The following is a 27,176-nucleotide window of genomic DNA, read 5'->3' as shown; positions in this document are numbered from 1 at the left end:
GCCTATCCCTTCTCCAGTGGATGTTCCCAACCCAGGAAACGAACCAGAGTCTCATGCATCGCAGGGGGATTCTTTACCAACTAAGCTATGAGGGAAGCCCCCATAAATGTAGTAACCTACTTCTATTTTCTCTGTTATATTCCAGTTATTTATGCCAGTATATGTGATCTTAATTATTATAGCTTTATAGTAAACCTTAGAAACTGGTAAAGTCTCCAACTTTGTTTTTCTTGTTTTAGGTTGGCTGTTACAGGCCTTCTTCATTTTTTAATAAATTTTTAAAAACTGGTCAATTTCCATACACATAATACACACATACACACACAGATATACATACATATCCTAATATCCTAGGCAGACAAAAAAATCAGAATTTTAATTTTAATTCCACTTTAATTATTGAACAATTTAAGGAGGATTAACATCTTAACAATCCGAGTCTTCCAATTGAGGGAATATTCTGTCATACATACACAGTATCCACCAAGGTCTGACACATGGTAGACACTCACTAAATAAAAAGTCTACCAGCCATAAATGCTGGAGAAGGTGTGGAGAAAAGGGAACCCTCTTACACTCTTGGTGGGAATGCAAACTAGTATAGCCACTATGCAGAACAGTGTGGAGATTCCTTAAAAAACTGGAAATAGAACTGCCTTATGATCCAGCAATCCCACTGCTGGGCATACACACTGAGGAAACCAGAGGGAAAGAGACACGTGTACCCCAATGTTCATCGCAGCACTGTTTATAATAGCCAGGACATGGAAGCAACCTAGATGCCCATCAGCAGATGAATGGATAAGAAAGCTGTGGTACATATACACAATGGAGTATTACTCAGCCATTAAAAAGAATAAATTTGAATCAGTTCTAATGAGGTGGATGAAACTGGAGCCTATTATACAGAGTGAAGTAAGCCAGAAAGAAAAGCACCAATACAGTATACTAATGCATATATATGGAATTTAGAAAGATGGTAACAATAACCTGGTGTACGAGACAGCAAAAGAGACACTGATGTATAGAACAGTCTTATGGACTCTGTGGGAGAGGGAGAGGGTGGGAAGATTTGGGAGAATGGCATTGAAACTTGTATAATATCATGTATGAAACGAGTCGCCAGTCCAGGTTCAATGCATGATACTGGATGCTTGGGGCTGGTGTACTGGGACCACCCAGAGGGATGGTATGGGGAGGGAGGAGGGAGGAGGGTTCAGGATGGGGAACACATGTATACCTGTGGTGGATTCATTTCAGTATTTGGCAAAACTAATACAATATTGTAAAGTTTAAAAATAAAATAAAATTAAAAATAATAAGTAGGTGTAACAAAGAAGGAAGGAATGAACAGCTAGCTGTTGATTAAGACATATTTCAAAATTCAGGCTGTCTCACTCAAAAGTTCACATTCTTAACACTGTGTATGACATACATTATATATCTACTGACTCCAATAAATTAGGATGATCTAAAATATTTTGGGAGCTTTCCTTGTGGCTCAGCTGGTAAAGAATCCACCTACAATGCAGGAAACCTGGGTTGGATCCCTGGGTTGGGAAGATCCCCTGGAGAAGGGAAAGGCTACCCACTCCAGTATTCTGGCCTGGAGAATTCCATGGACTGTATAGGCCATGGGGTCTTAAAGAGTTGGTTATGACTGACCGACTTTCACTTTCAAAATATTTTTACAATTTCTTAAATGTATTCAGTTCAGTTCAGTTCAGTCACTCAGTCATGTCCGACTCTTTGCAACCCCGTGAATTGCAGCCTCCAGGCCTCCCTGTCCATCATCAACTCCCGGAGTTCACTCAAACTCAGGTCCATGGAATCGGTGATGCCATCCAGCCATCTCATCCTCTGTTGTCCCCTTCTCCTCCTGCCCCCAATCCCTCCCAGCATCAGAATCTTTTCCAGTGAGTCAACACTTTGCATAAGGGGCCAAAGTACTGGAGTTCAGCTTTAGCATTAGTCCTTCCAAAGAACATCCGGGACTGATCTCCTTTTGAATGGACTGGTTGGATCTCCTCGCAGTCCAAGGGACTCTCAAGAGTCTTCTCCAACACCACAGTTCAAAAGCATCAATTCTTCAGCGCTGAATCTTCTTCACAGTCCAACTCTCACATCCATACATGACTATTGGAAAAATCATAGCATTGACTAGACGGACCTTTGTTGGCAAAGTAATGTCTCTGCTTTTGAATATGCTATCTAGGTTGGTCATAACTTTCCTTCCAAGGAGTAAGCGTCTTTTAATTCCATGGCTGCAATCACCATCTGCAGTGATTTTGGAGCTGAAAAAAATAAAGTCTGACACTGTTTTCCCTGTTTCTCCATCTATTTCCAAAGAAGTGATGGGACCAGATGCCATGATCTTCGTTTTCTGAATGTTGAATTTAAGCCAGCTTTTTCACTCTTCTCTTTCACTTTCATCAAGAGGCCTTTTAGTTCCTCTTCACTTTCTGCCATAAGGGTGGTGTCATCTGCATACCTGAGGTTATTGATATTTCTCCCGGCAATCTTGATTCCTGCTTGTGTTTCTCATGATGTACTCTGCATATAAATTTAAAAAACAGGTTGATAATATACAGCCTTGACATACTCCTTTTCCTATTTGGAACCAGTCTGTTCTTCCATGTCCAGTTCTAACTGTTGCTTCCTCACCTGCATATAGATTTCTCAAGAGGCCAGTCATGTAGCCTGGTATTCCCATCTCTTTCAGAATTTTCCACAGTTTGTTGTGATCCACACAGTCAAAGGCTTTGGCATAGTCAATAAAGCAGAAATAGATTTTTTTTGGAATTCTCTTGCTTTTTTGATGATCCAACGGATGTTGGCAATTTGATCTCTGGTTCCTCTGCCTTTTCTAAAACCAGCTTGAACAACTGGAAGTTCATGGTTCATGTATTGCTGAAGCCTGGCTTGGAGAATTTTGAGCATTACTTTACTAGTGTATGAGATGAGTGCAATTGTGCGGTGGTTTGAGCATTCTTTGGCATTGCCTTTCTTTGGGATTGGAATGAAAACTGACCTTTTCCAGTCCTGTGGCCACTGCTGAGCCAAATTTGCTGGCAGATTGAGTGCAGCACTTTCACAGCATCATCATTCAGGATTTGAAATAGCTCAACTGGAATTCCATCACCTCCACTAGCTTGGTTCATAGTGATGCTTTCTAAGGCCCACTTGACTTCACATTCCAGGATGTCTGGCTCTAGGTGAGTGATCACACCATTGTGATGATCTGAGTCATGAAGATGTTTTTTGTACAGTTCTTCTGTGTATTCTTGCCATCTGTTCTTAATATCTTCTGCTTCTGTTAGGTCCATACCATTTCTGTCCTTTATCGAGCCCATCTTTGCATGAAATGTTCCCTTGTTGTCTCTAATTTTCTTGAAGAGATCTCTAGTCTTTCCCATTCTGTTGTTTTCCTCTATTTCTTTGCATTGATCGCTGAAGAAGGCTTTCTTATTTCTTCTTGCTATTCTTTGGAACTCTACATTCAGATGCTTATGTCTTTCCTTTTCTCCTTTGCTTTTTGCTTCTCTTCTTTTCACAGCTATTTGTAAGGCCTCACCAGACAGCCATTTTGCTTTTTTGCATTTCTTTTCCATGGGGATGGTCTTGATCCCTGTCTCCTGTACAATGTCATGAACCTCAGTCCATAATTCATCAGGCACTCTATCTATCAGATCTAGTCCCTTAAATCTATTTCTCACTTCCACTGTATAAACATAAGGGATTTGATTTAGGTCATACCTGAATGGTCTAGTGGTTTTCCCTACTTTCTTCAATTTAAATCTGAGTTTTGCAATAAGAGTTCATGATCTGAACCAGTCAGCTCCCAGTCTTGTTTTTGCTGACTGTATAGAGCCTCTCCATCTTTGCCTGCAAAGAATATAATCAGTCTGATTTTGGTGTTGACCATCTGTTGATGTCCATGTGTAGAGTCTTCTCTTGTGTTGGAAGAGGGTGTTTGATATGACCAGTGCATTCTCTTGGCAAAACTCTATTAGTCTTTGCCCTGCTTCATTCTGTATTCCAAGGCCAAATTTGCCTGTTACCCCAGGTGTTTTTTTACTTCCTACTTTTGCATTCCAGTCCCCTATAATGAAAAGGACATCTTTTTTGGGTGTTAGTTCTAAAAGTTCTTGTAGGTCTTCATAGAACCGTTCAGCTTCAGCTTCTTCAGTGTTAGTGGTTGGGGCATAGACTTGGATTACTGTGACATCGAATGGTTTGCCTTGGTAACGAACAGAGATCATTCTGTCGTTTTTGAGATTGCATCCAAGTACTGCATTTCGGACTCTTTCATTGACCATGATGGCCACTCCATTTCTTCTAAGGATTCCTGCCTGCAGTAGTAGATATAATGGTCATCTGAGTTAAATTCACCCATTCCAGTCCATTTGAATTCTCTGATTCCTAGAATGTCGACATTCACTCTTGCCATCTCCTGTTTGACCACTTCCAATTTGCCTTGATTCATGGACCTAACATTCCAGGTTCCTATGCAATATTGCTCTTTACAGCATCAGACCTTGCTTCTATCACCAGTCACATCCACAACTGGGTATTGTTTTTGCTTTGGCTCCATCCCTTCATTCTTTCTGGAGTTATTTCTCCACTGATCTCCAGTAGTATATTGGGCACCTACCAATCTGGGGAGTTCCTCTTTCAGTATCCTATCATTTTGCCTTTTCATACTATTCATGGGGTTCTCAAGGCAAGAATACTGAAGTGGTTTGCAATTCCCTTCTCCAGTGGACCAAATCTGTCAGACCTCTCCACCTGTCTTGGGTGGCCCCACAGGGCATGGCTTAGTTTCATTGAGTTAAGCCAGGCTGTGGTCCGTGTGATTAGACTGACTAGTTTTCTGTGAATATGGTTTCAGTGTGTCTGCCCTCTGATGCCCTCTTGCAACACCTACCGTCTTACTTGGGTTTCTCTTACCTTGGACATGGGGTATCTCTTCACGGCTGCTCCAGCAAAGCGCAGCCGGTGCTCCTTACCTTGGATGAGGGCTATCTCCTCACCACGGCCCCTCCTGACCTTGAACGTGGAGTAGCTCCTCTCTGCCCTCCTGCGCCCGTGCAGCCACCACTCCTTGGGCGTGGGGTTGATGAGTGTGAAGACACATAATGAATTTGATAATGATTAATATAATCAATACTTAGAAAAGTGGAACATAGATTTCCAAATATGTTTATGATTACAACTTTATAAAGCAACTTGTATGTAAGGATGTACATGAAAAATGGCCAAAGGACTATGATAAAGTATCTTCAAATATCCCTTACTATTCTCATAATTGAAAGCAAGACTTTCTAAGTGCCTTTGACATGGCTTTATCATGAAGGGTTATATGTGAGAATAGATCAAGCATATCAACTTAAGCTAAACTAAAAGCAAAACAAAACCCCTAAATTTGTGGATTTTGGATTCATCCCTAGTAGCCAGTTCACTTCTAAAACTAAATGTCCTGTTTCATCTTACCATCTCTGGGGAGATTTTAGGTGGTTTTGTATTGCTGTGGTGGTACTAAATTTTTAGTTTTGTTTGTTTTGGAGTCCATAAATATTGTACAGAAACTTACAACTATGGACTCATTCTTTATAGGTAAGCTGTACCTATTGTTTGTCCTGACAATATCAGTATTTCAGTTCAGTTCATTTCAGTCGCTCAGTCATGTCCGACTCTTTGTGACCCCATGAATTGCACAATGCCAGACCTTCCTGTCCATCACCAACTCCCGGAGTTTACTCAAACTCATGTACATCAAGTCGGTGATGCCATCCAGCCATCTCATCCCAATCCCTCCTTGCATTAGAGTCTTTTCCACTGAGTCAGCTCTTCACATGAGGTGGCCAAAATATTGGAGTTTCAGCTTCAGCATCAGTCCTTCCAAAGAATACCCAGGACTGATCTTTAGAACCGACTGGTTGGATCTCCTTGCAGTCCAAGAGATTCTCAAGAGTCTTCACCAACACCACAGTTCAAAAGCATCAATTCTTCAGCACTCAGTTTCTTCACAGTCCAACTCTCACATCCATACATGAGCACTGGAAAAACCATAGCCTTATTTACATATTACCAAATCAAGAAGAGAGATATAAGGCAGAGTATTTTCTGGATACTATTTGACTTTAGTTTCTCATCTTTTTCTCTTTATTGTTTGCAAACAGAAAAAAGGCAAAGGCAGAACAAAGCATGAAGCAGAGAATATGGTAGAGCTTAATTGTCTTTGAAGTGCTGTTTCTCTGCACCAGAGGCCTACACCTAGTCACATTTGACTCAGGAACATAGAAATTTATGTCACCTATTTAATTGAAAATGCTTCTTCTCTTTATTACTGAAAAGTAAGAAAAAGTAGTTAGTGGTGACTGAATGATATATAAAATCTAAAATCACTTGCATGAATCTCTCAAAAGTTATTGATATACAGTGGAAAGAGGGTTAATTTTCCAATTAGTAGCTATTTGCCAATTGCTAACTTTTTGATTTCAATGAGTCACTTGAGTTTCCAGTGTTTCAGCTTCCTAATTGCTGAAAAGAGATATTCGTTTACAGCCTACAGGAATTTGAGATATGTTTTGCAAAGTGATGGCAATTGTGATATATGACTCTTAACATTTGTTGGTCTGCATGCTAAGTCACCTCAGTCATGTCTGACTCTTTGCTACCCTATGGATTGCAGCCCATCAGGCTGCTAAGTCTCTGCGGATTCTCCAGGCGAGAATACTGGAGTGGGTTGCCATTTCCTCCTCCAGGGGATCTTCCTGACCCAGGGATTGAACCCGAGTCTCTTATGTCTCGTCTCCTGCATTGACAGGCATGTTCTTTACCACTAGCATCACCTGGGATGCTCCGTTTGTTGGTGTATAGATGTAATTTTGCATACTCAAACTAGTCAGTGCACGTATGTTATTCTATACTGTTTCTCACTTAAAGTTGTCTTATGACTATATTTATATGTATTAACATAGACTTTATGATTATTTTTTGAGGTGACAAAAATATTACCTCTGATGTTATATCTTTATATTTAGGGTCTTTAAATCTTTCACTGAACATGTGGAAAACTAGGTGAACTTACATAACCTGTGTTCTAACAGGGAGATATCACCTGTTACACTGTTGGAACCAGCACCACTACCAGCACCATCACCACTATACTGATAATTAAAATAAGCAGTTATAGTTACTTAATGTCTCCTTTGTGCCAGGCTCTATGCTAGTAACTTTAAACAGATCAGTCATTTCAAACCTGACACTGCACTTTATAGATAAGGAAACTGAAGCAGAGAATGGTAAAAAGATATCCCCAGATTTCTATGTCTCTGTCTCTATTTCTGCCTTGCAGGTAAGACCATCTACTCCATTTTTGTAGATTCTACATATAGGCATTAATATGCGATATTTGTTTTACTCAGATACCAAGGGGGAAGTGGGGCTAGGAGCAATTGGGAGATTGGGATTGATATATATACACTATTGATTCTATGTATAAAATAGGTAACTAATGAGAACCTACTATATAGCACAGGGAACTCTACTTAATGCTCTGTAGTGACCCGAATGGGAAAGAAGTCCAGAGGAGAAGGGGTATATGTATATGTATGAATGATTCATTTTGCTGTACAGTAGAAACTAACATAATATTGGAAAGCAACTATACTCCAATAAAGATAGATTAATTTAAAAAAAGATATACCCAGAGCCTTCAGATACTAGCTAGCAGAACTGAGATTTAAAACAAAAGTTTGCACCATCCAGTACAGTAGCCACCTGCCACATGAGGCTATTTAAATAACAATTAAAATTACTTAAAGTTACACATCCAGTTCCTCAATCACACCAGCCACACTCAGGTGCTCTGTAGCCACTGGAAGCCCTTGGTTTGTATATTAAAGAGCACAGATATGGAACATTTTCATTTTACAGTGTTGCATCCTTCTGATTCCAAAGTCCATGCACTTACTTTCTTTAAATCATATTTCTGTTTCTTACACATCCTGCTCTACTACCTGATAATTCATTCTAATAATCCAAATGTGAGCTATTAGACTCTTTATTTGAAGTTTTTCTCATAAATCCTAAATTTAGGGTTGATTTGTAAATGTGCTATGCACTTTAGTTTGTGTAACTTTAGATGTTTTATCAGTGTTTTATTTTAATCTGTGACACCAACATATTCCATTGCCTTACCTAAAAATGTAAAATTGCTTTAATGAACTTTTTTGCCTCTGATTTGCATATTACTATTTTATAGAAAAGGGTAAGTGGTGATTTCACAATTCATATAAATGTCTAGCTTTTTGCAATTAGCAAAGCACATGGAATATTTATTATTCCCCTTAAATCTTCATAGCAATCCCTGGAGCTGGTTAGAACAAGTATTATTATCTTCATGTTACAGATAAAAACCAGAGACTTAGATAATATAAAGAACTTGCCTAAAGACACATGACAGATGGTATAGGCTGATAATCAAGCCTGCTCCTCTTTTCTTGCTTATTTTTGTTAACCACCCAAGGTAAACTAGGAAGAAATCAGTAACTGGGAAACAACATCATTATTCCGGGGTGGGACAGGATAAGGAAGTGCAAAGGATGCTAAATATGAGGCAAATATCAAAGAACTGTGAAGATGCAGAAAGTTGAATAAATCCCCAGATACTGAATTATTTCTAAATATAACAAGACTATGAAAGTAAACCACTGTACTACTGGGCTTAATTATAATCAGTTATAAAGAAACACTCTGTTACTAATTTAATTAATATCTAGAAATAAATATTCATTCATTATTAGAATCAAGGGAACGCAGGTGGTAGAGTCTTATAAAAACCTCAGTGCAATAAAACACTATCACTATTTTTTCATACATATCAGGAGGGGCATTTAATTTTATTTTAGCCAAACTTAACAGATAATGTAGAAAAGATTAAACAACTCTAAGCAAAGGAATTATTGGCTTATATTTTTTCACCCGTGGAGTATCTGAAACATTCCTGCCAAGTTTCAACCTCCAGCCTTCTAATACACCCCTACGGTATTAACAAATTTCACACTAGCAACCAAAGATGGAAGAGAATTGGAAGGGTGAAGTAAAAATGCACAGTTGCTGATTTCAGTCTCTTGCTTTCTTGTTTCTCTTAGATTGAATGCCCAACACTAATAATTATTGCATGATAAATGAGGAACAAATTGAAGTGTGACTCCAGCTTGTGCAGAATCTTTGGTGCATAAAACTTTGAACATGACACATCCAGGCTTGAAAATGTTGCATCCAAAATTTAGTTACTCTGGCAACCAGTTTTCTTTAAGCAGGCAATTTCTTAGAGTTGTCTTTTGAATACTCATGACATAAAACTTTTAAACTAATGTTCAGAATTTTAAAGTTTAATAATGAAAAATGAACTTTTTTTTGTTTGTTTAATCATTTACAAAACTATCTATGAAATTTCACCTAAATTCCCAAGGTCAAGGGATAGACAATCTCTCTAATGCAGGATTTATTCTCATTCCACTATAGTTGTTGTGGATTTTTCCCAAAATTATGATTTTATTGTCTCAGATAAAGTTTTTAGATTTTTTTCATATAATAAGAATAATTTCATTTGTATTTTATAAAAATTGCCTTCCATTGTTTCCTTCCATAGGACATTAAAACTGTTAATAAAATTAGTGAAGCATCTTCCCATTCCTATAATTCTGATATGGAAGTGTGTTATTTCCTGAGTTAGGGTATCAGCTTGAGTTATATTTTTGGATTTGTCATAGTTTAGTCGCTAATCTTGTCCGAGTCTTGAGACCCCAAGGAATGTGGCCCACCAGGTTCCTCTGTCCATGAGACTTCCTAGGCAAGGATACTGGAATGCATTGTCATTTCCTTCTCCAGGGGATCTTCCTGACCCAGGGATCAAACCTGGGTCTTCCTCATTGTAGGCAGATTCTTTATCACCTGAGCTACCACCTACCAACAGTATTTTTGGACAGTTTTCCAGTTTCCCTGAATTTATTAGGATTGAGATATGCTTAAGCATGTACTATTTTAATAGAAAAAAATCCAATATCAAAAGAGCTCAATCATATTTATTTGTCAGTTATCAAAGTCCAAAGCATGTTTTCGGATATAAAATTATCAGACATGCTGGTGTGATACCATCATTCTATCTGTTGGACACAGAACAATTGTCAAATTGGCTTTGGTTCATTTATGAAAATCTGTCTCATACATTTCCTTAGGGTAAATAGTTTTTTGTAGTCATTTTGTGTTTTACATATTTTAAAATTTAAAAAGCACAGTACTCCACTTCTCACCACCATACATCTTCACCATCCACAACCCTTATGTAGTCTCTGAACTCTTAAATTAAAAAGGTCCCTGGACAATTGCAGCAAGCCTACTCAGTGGTTGGTCACTTGAAAGGAGTACATTGTATCTCATTTTAATATTCTGAATCAGTACATCATAGAAATGCATTCTGAATAATGCATGTCTCCTACTTTAATTACTTGTTTAATTAGTGTGTTTCAAAGCCTAGAGCAACTGCTGTTGCTCTGATGATTAGAAAATTGCTTCCAGTTGCAGAAATCTATTTCCTGTTGTTTTTGCTGGCAGTGATTGCAGACCGACCTCCCCCAGTCATTCGACAAGGTCCTGTGAATCAGACTGTAGCAGTGGATGGTACTTTAGTGCTCAGCTGTGTGGCCACAGGCAGTCCAGTGCCCACAATTCTGTGGAGAAAGGATGGAGTCCTTGTTTCAACCCAAGATTCTCGAATCAAACAGCTGGAGACCGGAGTACTACAGATCCGATATGCTAAGGTAACTTATGACACCCTGGGTTTCCCATTTTGTTCCACTTTGTTTTGCCTCCAGCAAACCAGTGTTGAAGCCTCAATTTTTAGAAATAATGAAATGCTAATAGCAGTATTAATATATGTTTAATTTGATGCTTTATTCTTTCAGACACTTCTCTGTATATTTCTGGTGATATGACTCATAATTTACCCCATGGCAAGTAGTGTAAGGTTTTACATGGAGGAGAAAAGGATGAGAATTTGTGGGAGAAAAAAATACCTTCCAAGCAGTGATAAAATGCATTCCTTCCATTTTTCAAAGTTATTTTCCAGTACTATATTATGTGCTGTAAACTTCAAGAGTTCTATTGTGAATATTTGGTTCAGCATTTCATAATTACAGAATACTCTACATGCAAACAAAAATGATAAAGCACTGTATACATTCAATGTACATTTCAAATCAGATTGTGAAATGATGAAATCTCACAGGTTTGTGGGAACAATTTAGGGATTTACCTTCCCAGGACGTCACATCCCATACCTGTTCTTTTCAGGACTATATTGTTTTGTTTCGGTTTTTCTTTTTCATTTTAGGTCAAGACGAGACAAGCTCATGAGGCATATGAAAGAGTAGCTTTGACAGCAATAAACATAAATTTCAATTGCTTTATTGCCTATTGTGAGCGGCTTCTTTGGAGTTTTGGATCAGCATAGCAGTTCATTTCATGTGCCATGAAAGTTAATATGTTGTACTTTTTTGTGACAATGATTGTAACTTTGTTATTACATTTGCCAGAACAAAATGACAGCATTCTTGCATTATCCAATATTATTTGATGATAGAGTTATTGCCTTAAGCAGAGGTATATGGGTTCATTATGTTACTGAGGATTTTACCATTGAACATGTGACCTGTGTTTGTTTTCTGGCAGTCAGACTTCTGAAGGAGGAGAGAGCATCATTCTAGCTGGGGTTTAACTTTATACTTGCTAAACTGCCTGAAGTTACAGGTTAGAAAAATAAAATGAGGAAAAAGAGGGAATGCTTTAAGAAGAAATCATTTTGTGTCTATCCATTTTCTTTAAATATCTGTTTATCTCCTTTATCCATGTGGATGTAACTCAAGTAAAATATGAAACAGCAAGAAGAGTCATTGGATATACTTTATTAGCCTTACCATGTGACTTAGTAAATATGAAATATAAACTAGTATTAAAGATTAACCCTTTGAATTTAAGGTATATACCTCGTGTACTGTGCCTGACACAGAAATTGATGATGTTAATGCACTTAAATACTATATCTTTATCATACAATTAGAATAACAATTTGTCTTTTGTCTTCATGCAGCATTTTAAGTCACATTCAATGAAAACATGTTAAATTAAGAGGAAGCTTCTGGTTAGTGCATTTTAAGGCAGCTCTCCATATTCATGGGCCATATACAAAACTAATCGTTTTTCCAGCCCAGTGAGCTCTTGAGTATTCCAAATATTTATTTTCCGTCTGTCTTCTCAGCTGGGTGATACTGGTCGATACACGTGCATTGCATCAACCCCCAGTGGTGAAGCAACGTGGAGTGCTTACATTGAAGTCCAAGGTAAATTTGATACTATTTTACCTAAAAGTGAAGCTTGAAATGTAGTTGTTTCCTTACTGGTAAAAAGATGAAGTGGATGTCTTGGAAGTCTAAGTAGGGGATGGATATTTTATCTACATTTATGTGCTTCTCTGCGTAAGCATCTTTCGTTTCTTTCTTCTTTGTTAGAATTTGGAGTTCCAGTTCAGCCTCCAAGACCCACCGACCCAAATTTAATCCCTAGTGCCCCCTCAAAACCTGAAGTTACAGATGTCAGCCGAAATACAGTAACGTTGTCATGGCAACCAAATTTGAATTCAGGTGCAACTCCGACGTCTTATATTATAGAAGCCTTCAGGTAGAGTGAAGATGGTGTTTCCTAGTTCTCTTTTTTGATTTACCATTAAATATGCATGTTCTAACTTATGTATCTATCCATAGCCATGCATCTGGTAGCAGCTGGCAGACTGTAGCGGAGAATGTGAAAACAGAAACATTTGCCATTAAAGGACTCAAACCTAATGCAATTTACCTTTTCCTTGTGAGGGCAGCCAATGCATATGGAATTAGTGATCCAAGCCAGATATCAGACCCAGTGAAAACACAAGGTGAGTATTGATTTACTCAGCCTTGGGACACCTACTTATCTTTAGATGTTACAATTATACAAGTAAAATCATTTGTATTACATGCTAAGATTATATATTTAAAATATATATGTTTTAGTTGCTCAATTAATTTTTAAATCATGGTGTCTGCAAACTTTCTTATTTTCTTGACTAAGCACTCCATGACTTGACAAATAACAAAGAAATGTTTCTCATTTTATAAAGTCGAAAATTCAATGAGCAAAAATATTAGGAGAATATTTTTATAATATATTCAGTTTCTTGACTTTTAAATATGGCTACATGTGGATGTAAAATCTTAATGACACATCTTTTTTTGTGATTTAATCTTAATCACAAATCACAAAATCTTTACTTGTATTTAAAATTAAGTAAATTTTGTTTATGAGACTAATATTCATGACCTTTGGGATGATTCTTGAACATTACGAACATAATCAAGTAATACTCTCTGGAAATCACACAAATGTAAGAGATAATTGTTCTTAACCCCTCTGTCCAGTCTTTCCAAAGCATGGAAAAGAATAATCTAGGTCTATATATTCTTTGATCTATCTTTCATTGTCAATTATGTGAACCATAATGTATTAAACTTTCAAATGGAAATCATGTATGTGTTCATCAAAGCTGGGTTAAAGAAACAGATACAAGGAAAAAAGAACATGTTTGAAGCTGCTTCTAAACACATTTGAATTTGGAAATTTTTTCACTTGAACCATGTTCTGGATATACTGCTTTTTATTGTCTTTCATGAATAAGAATTATTTTTAGCTTTCAACAGATTATTACCTCCTATTCACCCTCTTGTTCCTCCTGTTATTTTAATGTTTGAGCAGTGGTAAAACTTATATATTGAAAAAAAAGGTGAATTTGAATCAACCTGTACCTTTTATTTTAATATATTGTCATCACAGTTAAAATATACTTTATTCATATAAGATTAGTAAAGAAAGGTTACCTCTAGATGGTAGAAATTAGAAATATAAGATTCTTTTGTGAACGTACAGAGGAATCATAATGTCTCTATCTTTGTGTGTTTCCAAAGCAAAAGTTGAAACTTAGTTACAGTGATAGAAACAAATTGTACACAGAAGTACTGAAAGATTTAAATTACTTTTTCCAGTTTTGAGAGAGAGTCTAGCTGCCATGTTGGGCATTTCGTCTTCTCTAGAAAGTGTATAAACAACCTTTTGAGGAGGACCTTTTGTTTCAGAATTCCCAGAGAAAGCAAACGGAGCTGTGGAACATGCCCACGTCTGTTTTTTGCTGTGTGAAATCAACACACCCAAATGCATATATTTGCTATTATGAGTCACTTCACCAGTAGCTTTAGTAGTCTCGGAGCCTGCCTTAAGGCAGTTTGAGGTTTTCAGTGTTATATACGCATTTGTAAAGAATGCAGAAAGTAGGACAGCTGTAAAGTGAACTGAAACTTTGGTCCCCAGTCCAGTGGTCTCTACCCAGTAGACCTTAGTGAAAGTTTCTGATTAACTGTGATCTGTCATATACACATATGAATGATTTTGTAAAATACATCCTCAACTGTAAATGAGGAGTAGTTAATGCTTTATCTGTTAACTTGTTTTTAAAAATTTTAATCTACTTAACCTTTATACATGATAGCAAGCAGAATAACCTAAATGAAATAAACCCATGTCAGCTGGAAAACTAGAAACAGTAAAACAGGCATACCGTTTTGAAATCAAAAAATTTGTTATCTCAGCTCCTCAATCTATTAGCAAGCTATTGAGTCCTGAGCATTGATTCCCTTAACTATATAATGGGGCTAAAAATCCCTACTCCACAGGATTGGACAAGGATTAAATTAGCCAATTTTATGAATATGCAGGACTCAGACTTCTTTTCTGTGTTATACCATAAGACTTTGTCATTTGTCATTGGATTTGTGTTTCTTTCACTGGACTAAAAATAAGGGAAGTTCATAAAATTTGAGAAACACAGCTCACATGCCGAGTGAGAGAACCAGAATTAAGTAACTCGACAGACTGGAATGATGGGCCAGCACTAACAAGATTAAAATTAATGGAGCAAATTTAAAAGACTGGTAGGTTGAACTTAGGTTTTGAACTTAGGTTTTAAAATTTAGCTGTAGAAGGATAGGCTGAGGATACTGGGCTTAAAAGGAGTGTGTGCATTGGGTGTGTTGGGGGCAGGATCGGTGGGGGAGCTGACTTCAGTGTTTGAAGTCAATTAGAACACCTCCCAGAGCCACCTGAGTGAGTAGTTGTCAGAAAAACAAATGTAGTCTTAGCAGAATTATATGCAGAGCAAAATCTGAACTGGTCAGATCATGAATTAGAGTAATGTGTTCTTTTTTGAGCACTACATTTTCAGGTAGAATTTTAAGATATTTAAGAAGAAGATGAGGATGGTTTGGGAGGCTGCATTGAAAGCTAAAATTCATATCACTGGAAAAAAAAATCCAGAACTTGGCACAAAAAATTATCCCCCAAAATAATAAAGTTAGACTAGGTCTGATTTTTTTTTTTCCTTAATATTTTAAGAGACTTTTGTGTGAGCAAGATATGCTTATTCTAACTTCAGGCACCTAAAAAAGACCAGTGAATGGGAGTTAACATTGAGGCAAATTTCACTGTCTAGTTTTAGACAGCTTTTGAGACACAGTGAAACTGAGCTGAGTCAGACCATAGCAGGAGCCTGGGGAAGAACCTGGGAAAATCCAATTGACAGAAACAGAATGCATAAGCAGTTAGGGGAAGAGCCGAGGTGGAGGGAATTCAGGAAAGACTTGTTGGAAATTGATTCACAGGAAGCAGGCAAGCTATTTGTTTTCATAATTTTTCTTTTTAGTATTGATGGACTGATTGATTTGGCTGTATTAGGTCTTAGGCATGCCACATGGGATCTTTGGTGGTGGCATTCAGACTCTCAGTTGTGTCATATCAGATCTAGGTCCCTGACCAGGGTTCGAACCCGGCCACCACATTGGGAGCACAGATTCTTAACCACTGGACCACCAAGGAAACCCCAGCATAACTTCTTTAACTGCTTCTGCAGCATGGCTTCAAGAAAGTCTTCCCCAAGTGGAGATTCCTATGAGTAAACTGGGTCATAAGTTAAAGTTGCACAGATATAGGGCATAGTTTCCTGTTCAGGAGTCAGGTAGACCTATGTCACAGTAACCCTGTCCCAGGGTAATCAAAATGTGCTCTCTCAAATATAAGATTTGATAATGCAAAGGAGATGATATGAGCAGCTAGCAGATGGGGTGGGGGGGATTGGAGACAAATGCAAGTGGCTGTTGCTACTGTTAATACGATTCTTTATCCACATTCTGTCCACACAGCATTCTTGAACCCTATCTTTTAAAGAATATGTACACAGACACAGAATGTACAGAATATGCATGTGCTCTAGGTAATAAGAGACATATTATTGTAAATAATGATATGGACCTGAATAATCCCATCCTCAAAGATCGTATATAGGAAACTCCAATACTGGGGAGATGGCAGGGGTAAAATAGTATCTAAGATTTCCTCCAAGTTTGATTCTGAATGTTGGGAAGATCTTTTTCATGATAATACACTTCTTTCAGGAGGAGAAGGAAAGCAAGAACAATAAAGAGACCAAGTAATAAATGTCTCAATATTACACATTAAAGTATTAAACATTACTTTCCATTTTTCTTTCTTGTGAGGAATTTTCTGAAATAATGTTCTATTTCCAAGATGGTGACAGTAGGCAAGAGAATCTAGAAACTTTCATGAGAGGATTAACTAGCAAAGGTTACCTCAACCAGATAAATTAGTGATTGCCATGCAAATAATAGTAGTTACCTTTAAAAATGATTCCTGACATGTTTGAAGATACTTGCTAGAAGGCAGACGATTTCCCTGAGGATGGAATCTTACATATGAGAGAGCATATTTAGAAGCTAATGTGTATAATATATGTATGTGTTACATACAGTAATTCACTTTAACTCAACTAATGTTAATTAAACACATTCTATATGTATGTCATTGTGCTGGGTATTGTAGGTTCATAAACATGGACCCAATCCCTACCTCCAACAAAAGGACTTTCTATGCCCTAAGAAATTCAGTTCTCACAAAAACACTCCCAAGTGACTGCCACTGATACTGCCATTTGACAGATGAGGTAACTGAAAAATAGTAAGATTACAAAATCTTCCCAGTGCTACATGGCTGTCAAGCTGCTGAGTTGGGGAGTTGCCAATTCTGTCCGTGAATGCCACTCTTACCCTAGAGATAGATGGTAATTAAGTTCTACGAGCAATGGAGACTAGTGGGGAAGGAAATATTCCTGAGATAAAAAACTTAAAATCAAGTGTTTTCTATCTTTAGTCTGTGGCCTGAGGACCAATATGAGCCAAAGCTATTCTTAATGTATGATAAAGGATGAGAAGCCAAAACTCAGTTTTTCTCATTTTGCTTATTTATAAATTTATGTCAGAGGCTCAGTATATATATATATATATATATATATATATATATATATATAATCAAGGTTTTACATCAAAGAGTCTTGAATAGTACTCTTTTTTTAAATTTTATTTAATTTTTAAACTTTACATAATTGTATTAGTTTTGCCAAATATCAAAATGAATCCACCATAGGTATACATGTGTTCCCCATCCTGAACCCTCCTCCCTCCTCCCTCCCCATACCAGTACTCTTGAATAGTACTCTTGATCTGTCGTCTCCTTCATTTGCCTGCCTTCCCTGAACTCTATCAAAGATACTTACCAACCTCATTTGTAAAAATTTTTATTGAAGTACAGTTGATTTATGGTGTTGTGTTAGTTTCAAGTGTGTAGCAGGTGAATCAGTTATACAAATGCACATATCCATTCTTTTTAAAATTATTTTCCCAGATAACTGATCTCACTTTTAATATCCATGTTTTTGTTTTCTATCCAAACTCAGTTCTTTATTTAATTATTCATAAAACTAATATTCTTGTTTCTGTTGCTTATGAGATGGAAAGTAGTCTAGAATATATGTGCCAAAATACGGTATTTGAGAAGGACAATTCTGGATGTAAAAGTATTAATTTTCTTCTCTTGTTCATAATACTGTAAACAAAGCAAAGCATCTGTATTTAGAAAATCTCTATAGAAACAGGCAACTTTTATCAAGTACAGACTTTTTAGTAAGTTTAGCAAAAATACTTCTTTGTTGGGAAAAAAAAATCCAACATAAATGAATACTAGTAGCAGTTTTAATTATCACTATATTCTTGGTCTCCTTTCTAAAAATGTTGATATTTTTGAGATTTAAAGCTCTTTATTGAACCTTTTTGACAGGGATACGATAATTAAAGTAAAGCAACCATCAATTAAATAGATGTTAAGTACTCTTTTCTCATCAGATTTATTCTATTCTATCCTGTTGGTGGTTTCCATACCCCCTTTTATAACCACTAACTATCTTACTTGGAAAGATATCCAGGTTTATCTTATAAGATGAGGGGTGTCTAATTTCTTTTTGTGCTTGCTTTTCACTTAGGTGTTTCCATTCTTTTCGTTACTCATCTACTGGTCACAGATCCTGGATATCTACTTTCTTGCATGGTTAGGATCACTACAGAAGGTTATGTAATAAACTTAGAGGGGAATGCACTAAGCCATTCATCCTAGGCAAGAAAGAGATCAGTACATGATAGGAGGAGCCCTCAAACACTGATGTTTGCCGTTGTTATTTTTGCCACCTGCTCTGTTTCGCTTTCTATATGCCCTCTGCTTGTTATCTCTCTCTGTATGTCCTGTCCTCCTGATTCTAGTAAAAAGGTTAAGTTGTTCCTATTTTATTCTGTAGCACAGATTGGAATTATTCTTCACAGTTGGAATGATTCTTCTTTTCTGAGATTTTCTATGAATGAAAGGATTGTTTCCCCATGCTTTTATTCAAGTCAGAAACATTGTCTAGGCTTTGACACAGTCTTCTGGGATTGTTGCAGATGTTCCCCCAACCAGTCAGGGGGTGGATCACAAGCAGGTCCAGCGAGAACTGGGAAATGTTGTACTGCATCTCCACAACCCCACCATCCTTTCCTCCTCTTCAATCGAAGTGCACTGGACAGTGAGTCATTGTTGCTGTTGTAATATTTGATTTCAGTTTTGATAAGCAGATGACTTTTTGGAGATCATTATATGAAAAATGTGCATATATATATATAATAGATAGTTAAATTGTATATATCTGTTCCTTACTTCCCCACCAATGATAATTTTATAATGTAAACATTTGTTTGTGGTGGTAGCTATGAAATGGTTTTAAACAGAGAAAAATGTCATCTTGCATGTATTTTATATTATGCAGTAATGAATTGGGTTGGGAAGATCCCCAGGAGGAGGGCATGGCAACCCACTCCAGTATTCTTGCCTGGAGAATCCCATGGACAGAAGAGCCTGGTGGGCTATGGTCTGTGGGGTAGAAAAGAGTCAGACATGACTGAGTGACTAAGCACACACACAATGAACTTTACCTGTCTCAAAGGGAACAAGCTATATATTCCTAATACTCCTCAAAAGAGTGTATATAACTTATAGAATTATTAACATATGAAAATTTTTAACTGAGAACTGTTTCTAAATAGCATTAAGTAGTCTTTTAAAATTAGAAAATGGAAAACACATGTCATTTCCTTATCCCCTTGACACTCTGACTTATCTCTAGATGTCCACCAGAGAACTGCCATGGTGGCCACATTTCTGCATGAAACATAGAAATTCATAGCTAATATTATACATTAAGCTGGAAAAGTGGACAGATTACAAAAGATAGTGATTTGTTTCTCATATTCTACTTCATATAGACTAGAAAACTGTGAGATGAAGCCAGATAGAATTGTTTTGCCTCTTGTCACATTAATGTTCATGATTTTCTAAAAAGTCAATGGAAGGCATGAGAGATTGCATTTTATTTGTCATTGTAATAGGTGGACCAACAGTCTCAGTATATTCAAGGATACAAAGTTCTTTACCGCCCGTCTGGAGCCAACCATGGTGAATCCGAGTGGTTAGTTTTTGAAGTGAGGACCCCAACCAAAAACAGTGTGGTTATCCCTGATCTCAAGAAAGGAGTCAACTATGAAATTAAGGCTCGTCCTTTTTTTAATGAATTTCAAGGAGCAGATAGTGAAATTAAATTTGCCAAAACCCTAGAAGAAGGCAAGTATAATGAAATGTGTGATAACTGTGCATTGCAATACTTTCATTAGGCTTTTATTAACTTAATTGAAAACTTTTAATGGTAATAGTGACATTATTAACTGTCTTGGTAGTGAGCATTATATTTTGTTAATAGACGTTATTTAATTAGAACTACTAAAAACTAAAGTCTGTAATACTTGACTTGCTTTAATAGCGGCCTATATAAAAATGTGCAAATGTGAACATTGTATTACTTAGTGACATATCTTGGATATATCTAGTTATTCAGAACTAAAATTCACATTTAAAGATGTAATTATCCTCAATTTGCTTGCCTTTCCATTAATTTTTTCATTCATTTATCAAATGTTATTTTGAGTGATGCTTTGTAAAGCAAGTGAGTAATGTCTTAGTTGTCCCAGGACCTTCTGGGATTAACATTTTATGGCTCATGTCCCTAGAAACCTCTCAGCTCTACACAAACCAGTATGTTTAGCCACCGTGTAACTGGAAATTATAATTAGTATTTACATAAAGGTTACAAGTTACATGTCACAGGTATAATCTTTAAAAATAACAAGAATTGTTCCTAAATTGTTCCTTTGATTACAGTAAATTATAATACAGTTAATGTCATGGATGGTTAGCCTTTATACTTTTGAACATTTTAGGGAGAACATGACACTTGGATAGGAAAGAGAGGAATTCTCCTGGAATGTTTTGTGGAGATAATCTATATAACTTTGGTTATAGAAAATTCACAGTAACAATAGGTTAGCAGTATTGAGGATTAAATAGTTTGGGAGTAATCAGACTTGGATGAGACACATCTTTAAAACATATATATATATATATATATATATATATATATAGACATAAACTTTCTATGTTTTGTTTAATGGTTTAAATGCCTGCTTTCAATGTTTTCTAATATGCTTATTTATAAACCTGCTCTTTGAAACAATTTAATAGCACCCAGTGCCCCACCTCAAAGTGTGACTGTATCAAAGAATGATGGAAATGGAACTGCAATTCTCGTTAGTTGGCAGCCACCTCCTGAAGATACTCAAAATGGAATGGTCCAAGAATATAAGGTAAATGCATCTAGAGTCAAAAAGCAAGCTTGGCTGTATTGTTCATGGATATCTGGCGCCATCTGCTGGTGTGCACAGCAACATAAATTATTTTTTAAATTCTTGTCTGTTTAGTCAATAATTGTGAAATACTTTTTTCTTAAGCCATTTGGAAAAAAAAACAATTTAAAAGAGAGTATTTACCTGTTCACAGTATATATAGGTGCTCACACAAACAACACATGTAAAGGCTAATCAAAATTTCTTTTTTTCCCACCAAATCCAGCTTAAATGCATTTGCAGAACTAGTCTGCCCCATGGAATTGTATCAGATATGGTTTCTTTCTTTCTTTCAACACATTTGGAATTTTGTAACATTGGAGTTAAGTTGGAAAAATTATTTTAGTGTGCCTGAAAATTTTTTAATAAATTTGTTTTAATCTTTCAGCATCTCTAAACAAAATTTTATGTCTCAAAGGAAATTCAATTTTAAATTTCTATATATGTTTGAATGAAATTTTTTAAACATAACGATATATTGAAAGTAATTTAATTCAGTGATTCTAAATAATTACTTTTACCTGTGAAGTAAATCATCTCTAATCATTGAATTTAGAAAGGTTTACCTAGATTAATTTCAAGCAAATATATTAAGCATAGCAGGGTAGAATAAAATTAAGGACATGAGATTTATCCTATTAATGAATAAGCATTATAGCACAGTCTTAATGAGCTATGGTAAATGAGTAAATGATAGATTGAATTATGGAAATCACACAAGAGAGTAAATTTCTCTTGTATTTTTTCAATATGTATGTAAACAGATCACATACTAGAAGACTTTTGAACTGCAAGACGTATATTTCTATAGACAGTGCCTCATATGTCCATGATACCTCAGTATTTTTCTAGTTACCAGTTAAATTATATTTACTGAATTGTCTCATAAATGTGAAAACTTACCTGTTTCTATTGATATGAAATTGATGGTAAGAAAGTAAATACTCGTTTACCTTCTACAGGTAATTGGCATGCTAACATCAGAATTACTTATGGAATCATTTTCCAAACATAGGTGCATGTCCACCATTCTGAAAGATTCTGATTCAGCATCTGTAATGAGGCCCCTGTTTATATACTTTGGTAGATCTTTCCAGGTGATGTTGATACGCATTTTGGGTAAGGCCCAAATAAAGACCATAAATATACTTCTGAGTACCAAAATAATTTGTACGATGACCAAATATACTGAGCTTAATTTTAGGTATAACATTTTATTTTAAAATAACTTTTAAAAACAAACTAAAAACCTCTTTATGAATTTGTGTATAATTTAAAGGGGTGACATTTTTTTAGGTATTTAAAATACTGTTATAAATGCACTGTGTGTATTTTAGGGTGTTTGAAATTAGATCTTCTACTGTAATTGAGTCAGTAATAGGTAAGAATCTCTACACTTTGAACTTTCTCATGAGTTTCAAGATTATTTCAATACTGGGATGCTATGGTTCAGTCTGGATAAACAAACTGTTACAGAGACTTTCAAGCATATAGAATAAGGCGATATCTCAGCTCTCAAGCAAAATTGTGTTAATGTAGGCATTTTCCCCTAAGAGTCAAAACTCATTTCTCTCCTAAAGAAATGAGAAAGGGTGGATTTCACTTAACTTCATGGTCAATTTAAAATAATAAAATGCCTTTCACAACCTGATTGACTGGTACAAAATCAGTTTGTGGCTTTGGTTCAGCTGTGTAATGTAATTGAGGGAAAAAAATCACAAAGGACTCTTTATTTCCAACTGATCAGACCCTGGTATAGAGTCTGACCATTTGTTGGTATTATGCATTGAAACTATATTAAAATAATATTAACTTTCAAAGCAAAAAAGATTTTTGCCCATGTGAAAGAGGACACTGACATTCTCAGATTCATTTTAAATCCCATTTCCTATTACAGTTTAAACAATAGGCTACTTGAAAATAATCCCGCGTCTTGCTGGAGGACATCATAAAGAATACAGAGCATGTTTTACTACTGCATGGATCATTTTCTTATAGAAATTGAGTCCAGATACTTTCATGCATCATATCCAAGATCTACAACATGGCAAAAGAGCACTCTAATAATTCAGTAATCCTTTAGAGAAATTTAAATTAAGGACTATAGTGTAGCTCGGAAATCTTAATTTCCTAAAACTAATTTCCTACCACAAATATCATCAAAGTTAATGAGAGATACAATAATTTTCTTATTAGAATATTTTCCTTTCAAATCAAATATGAATTGTTATTAGGATCTTGTATTTTATCAAAAACTAATTAATATTACCATAAATACAAGATCAGAGTGCTATTTTTCTTTCATGGATAATAGTTCAACATACCGTAGACGGAATAAATCTTAGGATGATCCTTACTCTTTATGTTCAGTTTTATTTATTTTTTAGGTCTTGGTGGTCTGGAACACATATTTCAGGAAAAGGCTTGTGTAATAGGTCCCGGCTCCATCTGTTTATTTAATAGGATCTTTTTATATTGTATTGGGGTGTAGCCAGTTAACAATGTTGTGATAGTCTCAGGTGAACAGCCAAGGGACTCAGTCACACGTACACATGTATCCATTCTCCTCCAAACCCCCGTGCCATCCAAGCTGCCACATAACATTGAGCAGAGTTCCATGTGCTAAACATGTCCTTGTTTTATTTTTAAAAACCATGTTTATGCCAAGAGAGTTTAGATTGTTCAGAAACTCTCTTTTTAAATCAACTGCTTCTTGATTTTGACATAAAAAGTGATGGCGTTGTGACAGCATCAGGTAATTTTGTCCCAGAGAACTGTTGAAATAAAGTATTAGACACAGTTTCCCACGCATTTTTGTGTTGTGATATCTGGTAGTATGCCTGGTTCATAGTAGAAATTCAAATACTGGATGATGATAGGTAAGTTACTGTTCTTTATCTGGATGTATACAGGTTTTTGCAAGTTCCTTTTATCTTTTTCTGGCGTATAATACCTAGATGGTTTTTTTTGTTTGTTTGTTTGTTTTTTTAAAGCAAATCCTGTTGATAAGTGTTGATAAGAACCAGGGTCTTTGTAGAATCGCCTGATATAATCCTCTGTAGAAATATTTATAGAATCACTTGATATAATTCTTTAAGAATATATAAGAAAGTTCAAAGAGGTTTTTAATGTACTACTAACATGAAGTTTGACAGGAAGCATCTTCTCAGAACTAGATCTAGGGGAAAATGACTTTTGAAACTTCCTACATTATGTTCATGATAAATCTGAACTCTGTCTAGGTCTAAAACCACAATATTATGTTGATCTTTATATTAACTTACATAACTGTTGTGCTCTTCTTCCAGGTCTGGTGTCTGGGCAATGAAACGCGATACCATATAAACAAGACAGTAGATGGTTCCACCTTTTCTGTGGTTATTCCCTCACTGGTTCCTGGGATCCGATATAGTGTAGAGGTGGCAGCCAGCACGGGGGCTGGGTCGGGGGTGAAGAGTGAGCCACAATTCATCCAGTTAGGTGAGTGCCAGTGGCGATCTGGTTGGAAAGACTTAGCACTGTACGCATCGTCCTCCTTCTCTTTTTGTACGTCGTGGAGGCAACCAATGCAAGTTGCACAGACTATGGAATGTGGCAGTAGAATTTGAAAAATGATATTGTTAGCTTTGTTTGATCTGTCTATAATATCACAACTAAATTTAAACTTATCCAAACAAACATCTTAAATGGTATTTTGAGCAAAAGGCTGTAAATGGTCAGTGTCATCCTTTTTCTGTCCTATTGAATTTTTTCCCATCTGTTCAACAAACACTATTAACTGAGCACCAGTGAGATCTCCTCGACTTTTCTGCTGTCTCCATGGTATAGAATCTGTCTGCGATGCAGGAGACCCAGGTTCAGTCCCTGGGTGGGGAAGATCCCCTTGAGAAGGAAATGGCAACCCGCTCCAGTATTCTTGCCTGGAGAATCCCTTGCACAGAGGAGCCTGACAGTCCATGGGGTTGCAAAAGAGTAGGACAGGATTTAGTAACTAAACAACAACAAAGAATACCTCAGGGAACAGGAAAAATGTGGTTTGGGTAAAAAAATAAATATTTCTATAAGTATTTGAAGTTTAGAGCAATATGCAGTTTATATTTACCATTTTTGTCTATTTAAAATTATATTGCATGTGATAACAAAAGATAGACTGAGATGTTAAAATACGGTATATGCTAGTTACTTAGAAAGTTAAAAATACAATATGCTTCAAAACTGGTTTGAGGAATAAAAAACTGGCAGAACACTTAGTTGCCATACTTCATTATAGAGACATACACATAAAATTCAAATTATCAAATGGTTACCAGTCAAATCTAAAAGAAACAACAACAACAAAAAAACAGCAACAAAATTGTGAATGGAAGGGGGAGAGAAAAGGTGTTAAGAGATGTTAAGAGTTGATAGTGAAATTCCATGATACTGAGAAGCATATAGTCAACTTTGTTTCTTCCAGGTCAGAAGTTAAGCATTAGTAGTATTTTATGCCAGTTGCTAAATTATGAAAAAGAATGAGATACGTGAATTTTCCTATATCACAAAAAAGTGCCTAGTATTGTTTCATGTTGGTAATATTGATGACATCTTAGAAATTATCTCAGAACAAAATTAAGAAACATTCTACTTTTAATAAACTTTGCTGCCATACATAAGGAACTTTACATTCAATTTGGAAACTGTTGTTGATGTTCCACTGTCAAGATAATACTAGCTGCTGTACCAGATACACTTGCAGAATTTCTGTAAAGTAGCACAGAGTCCACCTGAAGTCCAGTGATTGTAGACGTGGAGAGTCTCTGGCTGATGTGGCTTCCAGGGTTGACTTGGGCCAGCAGAAAGGAAGAAAACAAACACACAGTGTGGGGCAAGGTTTAAATGGTACCATGTCTGGAAATTGTGCATGTCGCTGCTGCACAGAGCTCAGTTTTGTGATTCTGAGCAGATGAATGGGAACACTGCAAAATCAAGTCACTGGCTAGGGAGTTACCCCCTGACAGCTGTATGCTATGAGAGAACCATTCAAGCTTTAGTGGAGAGCTTGTCGCCTCTTCTGCAGACATGGGCCAGAATTTAATTCTGAGAATATCTTTTACCTTTAACACTTTTTTTTCCAACACATTATAATATGCACAACTTTTAAGCAAAAAAAAAAAAAAAGTAGCTTCATGGTTTTATTTCTGGTTCATTTATTCCAAATTTTTAAGCAGAATAGAAAATAATTTTTTTAATTGCTTGATTTATTGCAGTGTTACCTAAGGTATGGGAGAAAACAGTCTAAACATAGGTATTTTTACTTAAATAGTTGCCTAGTTTTGTGAAAAGTTAGTATTAACTTACTAAAACTAAAATTAAAAGTTACATGGCAATGACCCTGTACAATGTCATGTCATTTGCCTACTTTTTTAATTATATATAACTTCTAGTTCTGGGTTTTCAAAAATGAATTGGAAAAAAAGGACCATGTGTAACTTTATTTAAGATTTAAATCATAGGATTTAAGGATCAAATTGGTTTTCTTGAAATTATAAATATGTTCCAGTTTTCCATATCTTAATATAGCCTCAGCTGCAGTGAGACAAAGACTGAGATATAGAAGGGCCATTTTAATTCATTAGTCACACCACACTTTATTCTGTTAAGCCCATCTGGTCGCCTGCTTGGAACCCCTCTTAGCTGTCTTCATAAAATCTGAAGCCACCCAACTTAACTTTGCGCAAATAGCCATGAAATCTATAAACCTAGCAGATACAAAGGGTGTATTAGAAATAAAAAGAATAGATCAGCTTGGTGAACGTTCAGAGGATGAAGTGCTCTTAGGATAACCATAGATAAAAGAGTCTGGAACATGAAATGAAACTTTCAGTC

At 36.1% G+C, this 27,176-nt stretch overlaps 1 protein-coding gene across 11 annotated transcripts in view; it reads left to right on the top strand.

The window, feature by feature from the left end:
* ROBO1 (roundabout guidance receptor 1) overlaps positions 1–27,176 on the top strand; it is a 1,292,504-nt gene that overhangs the window by 1,206,427 nt on the left and 58,901 nt on the right. For all 11 annotated transcript variants that reach the window (XM_027550537.1, XM_027550771.1, XM_027550936.1 and 8 more), the window contains 8 exons: positions 10,624–10,829; positions 12,326–12,407; positions 12,576–12,744; positions 12,828–12,994; positions 18,984–19,105; positions 19,965–20,196; positions 21,151–21,272; positions 24,620–24,791. In XM_027550537.1, coding sequence (XP_027406338.1) covers positions 10,624–10,829; positions 12,326–12,407; positions 12,576–12,744; positions 12,828–12,994; positions 18,984–19,105; positions 19,965–20,196; positions 21,151–21,272; positions 24,620–24,791 — 1,272 coding nt within the window. The remainder of the gene's footprint in view (positions 1–10,623; positions 10,830–12,325; positions 12,408–12,575; positions 12,745–12,827; positions 12,995–18,983; positions 19,106–19,964; positions 20,197–21,150; positions 21,273–24,619; positions 24,792–27,176) is intronic.

The sequence above is a fragment of the Bos indicus x Bos taurus genome, chromosome 1, assembly GCF_003369695.1.
Source record: "Bos indicus x Bos taurus breed Angus x Brahman F1 hybrid chromosome 1, Bos_hybrid_MaternalHap_v2.0, whole genome shotgun sequence".
In the NCBI taxonomy this organism is placed as follows: domain Eukaryota; kingdom Metazoa; phylum Chordata; class Mammalia; order Artiodactyla; family Bovidae; genus Bos; species Bos indicus x Bos taurus.
The sequence above is the reverse complement of the archived record's forward strand: the minus strand, read 5'-3'. Positions and strand labels throughout refer to the sequence as shown.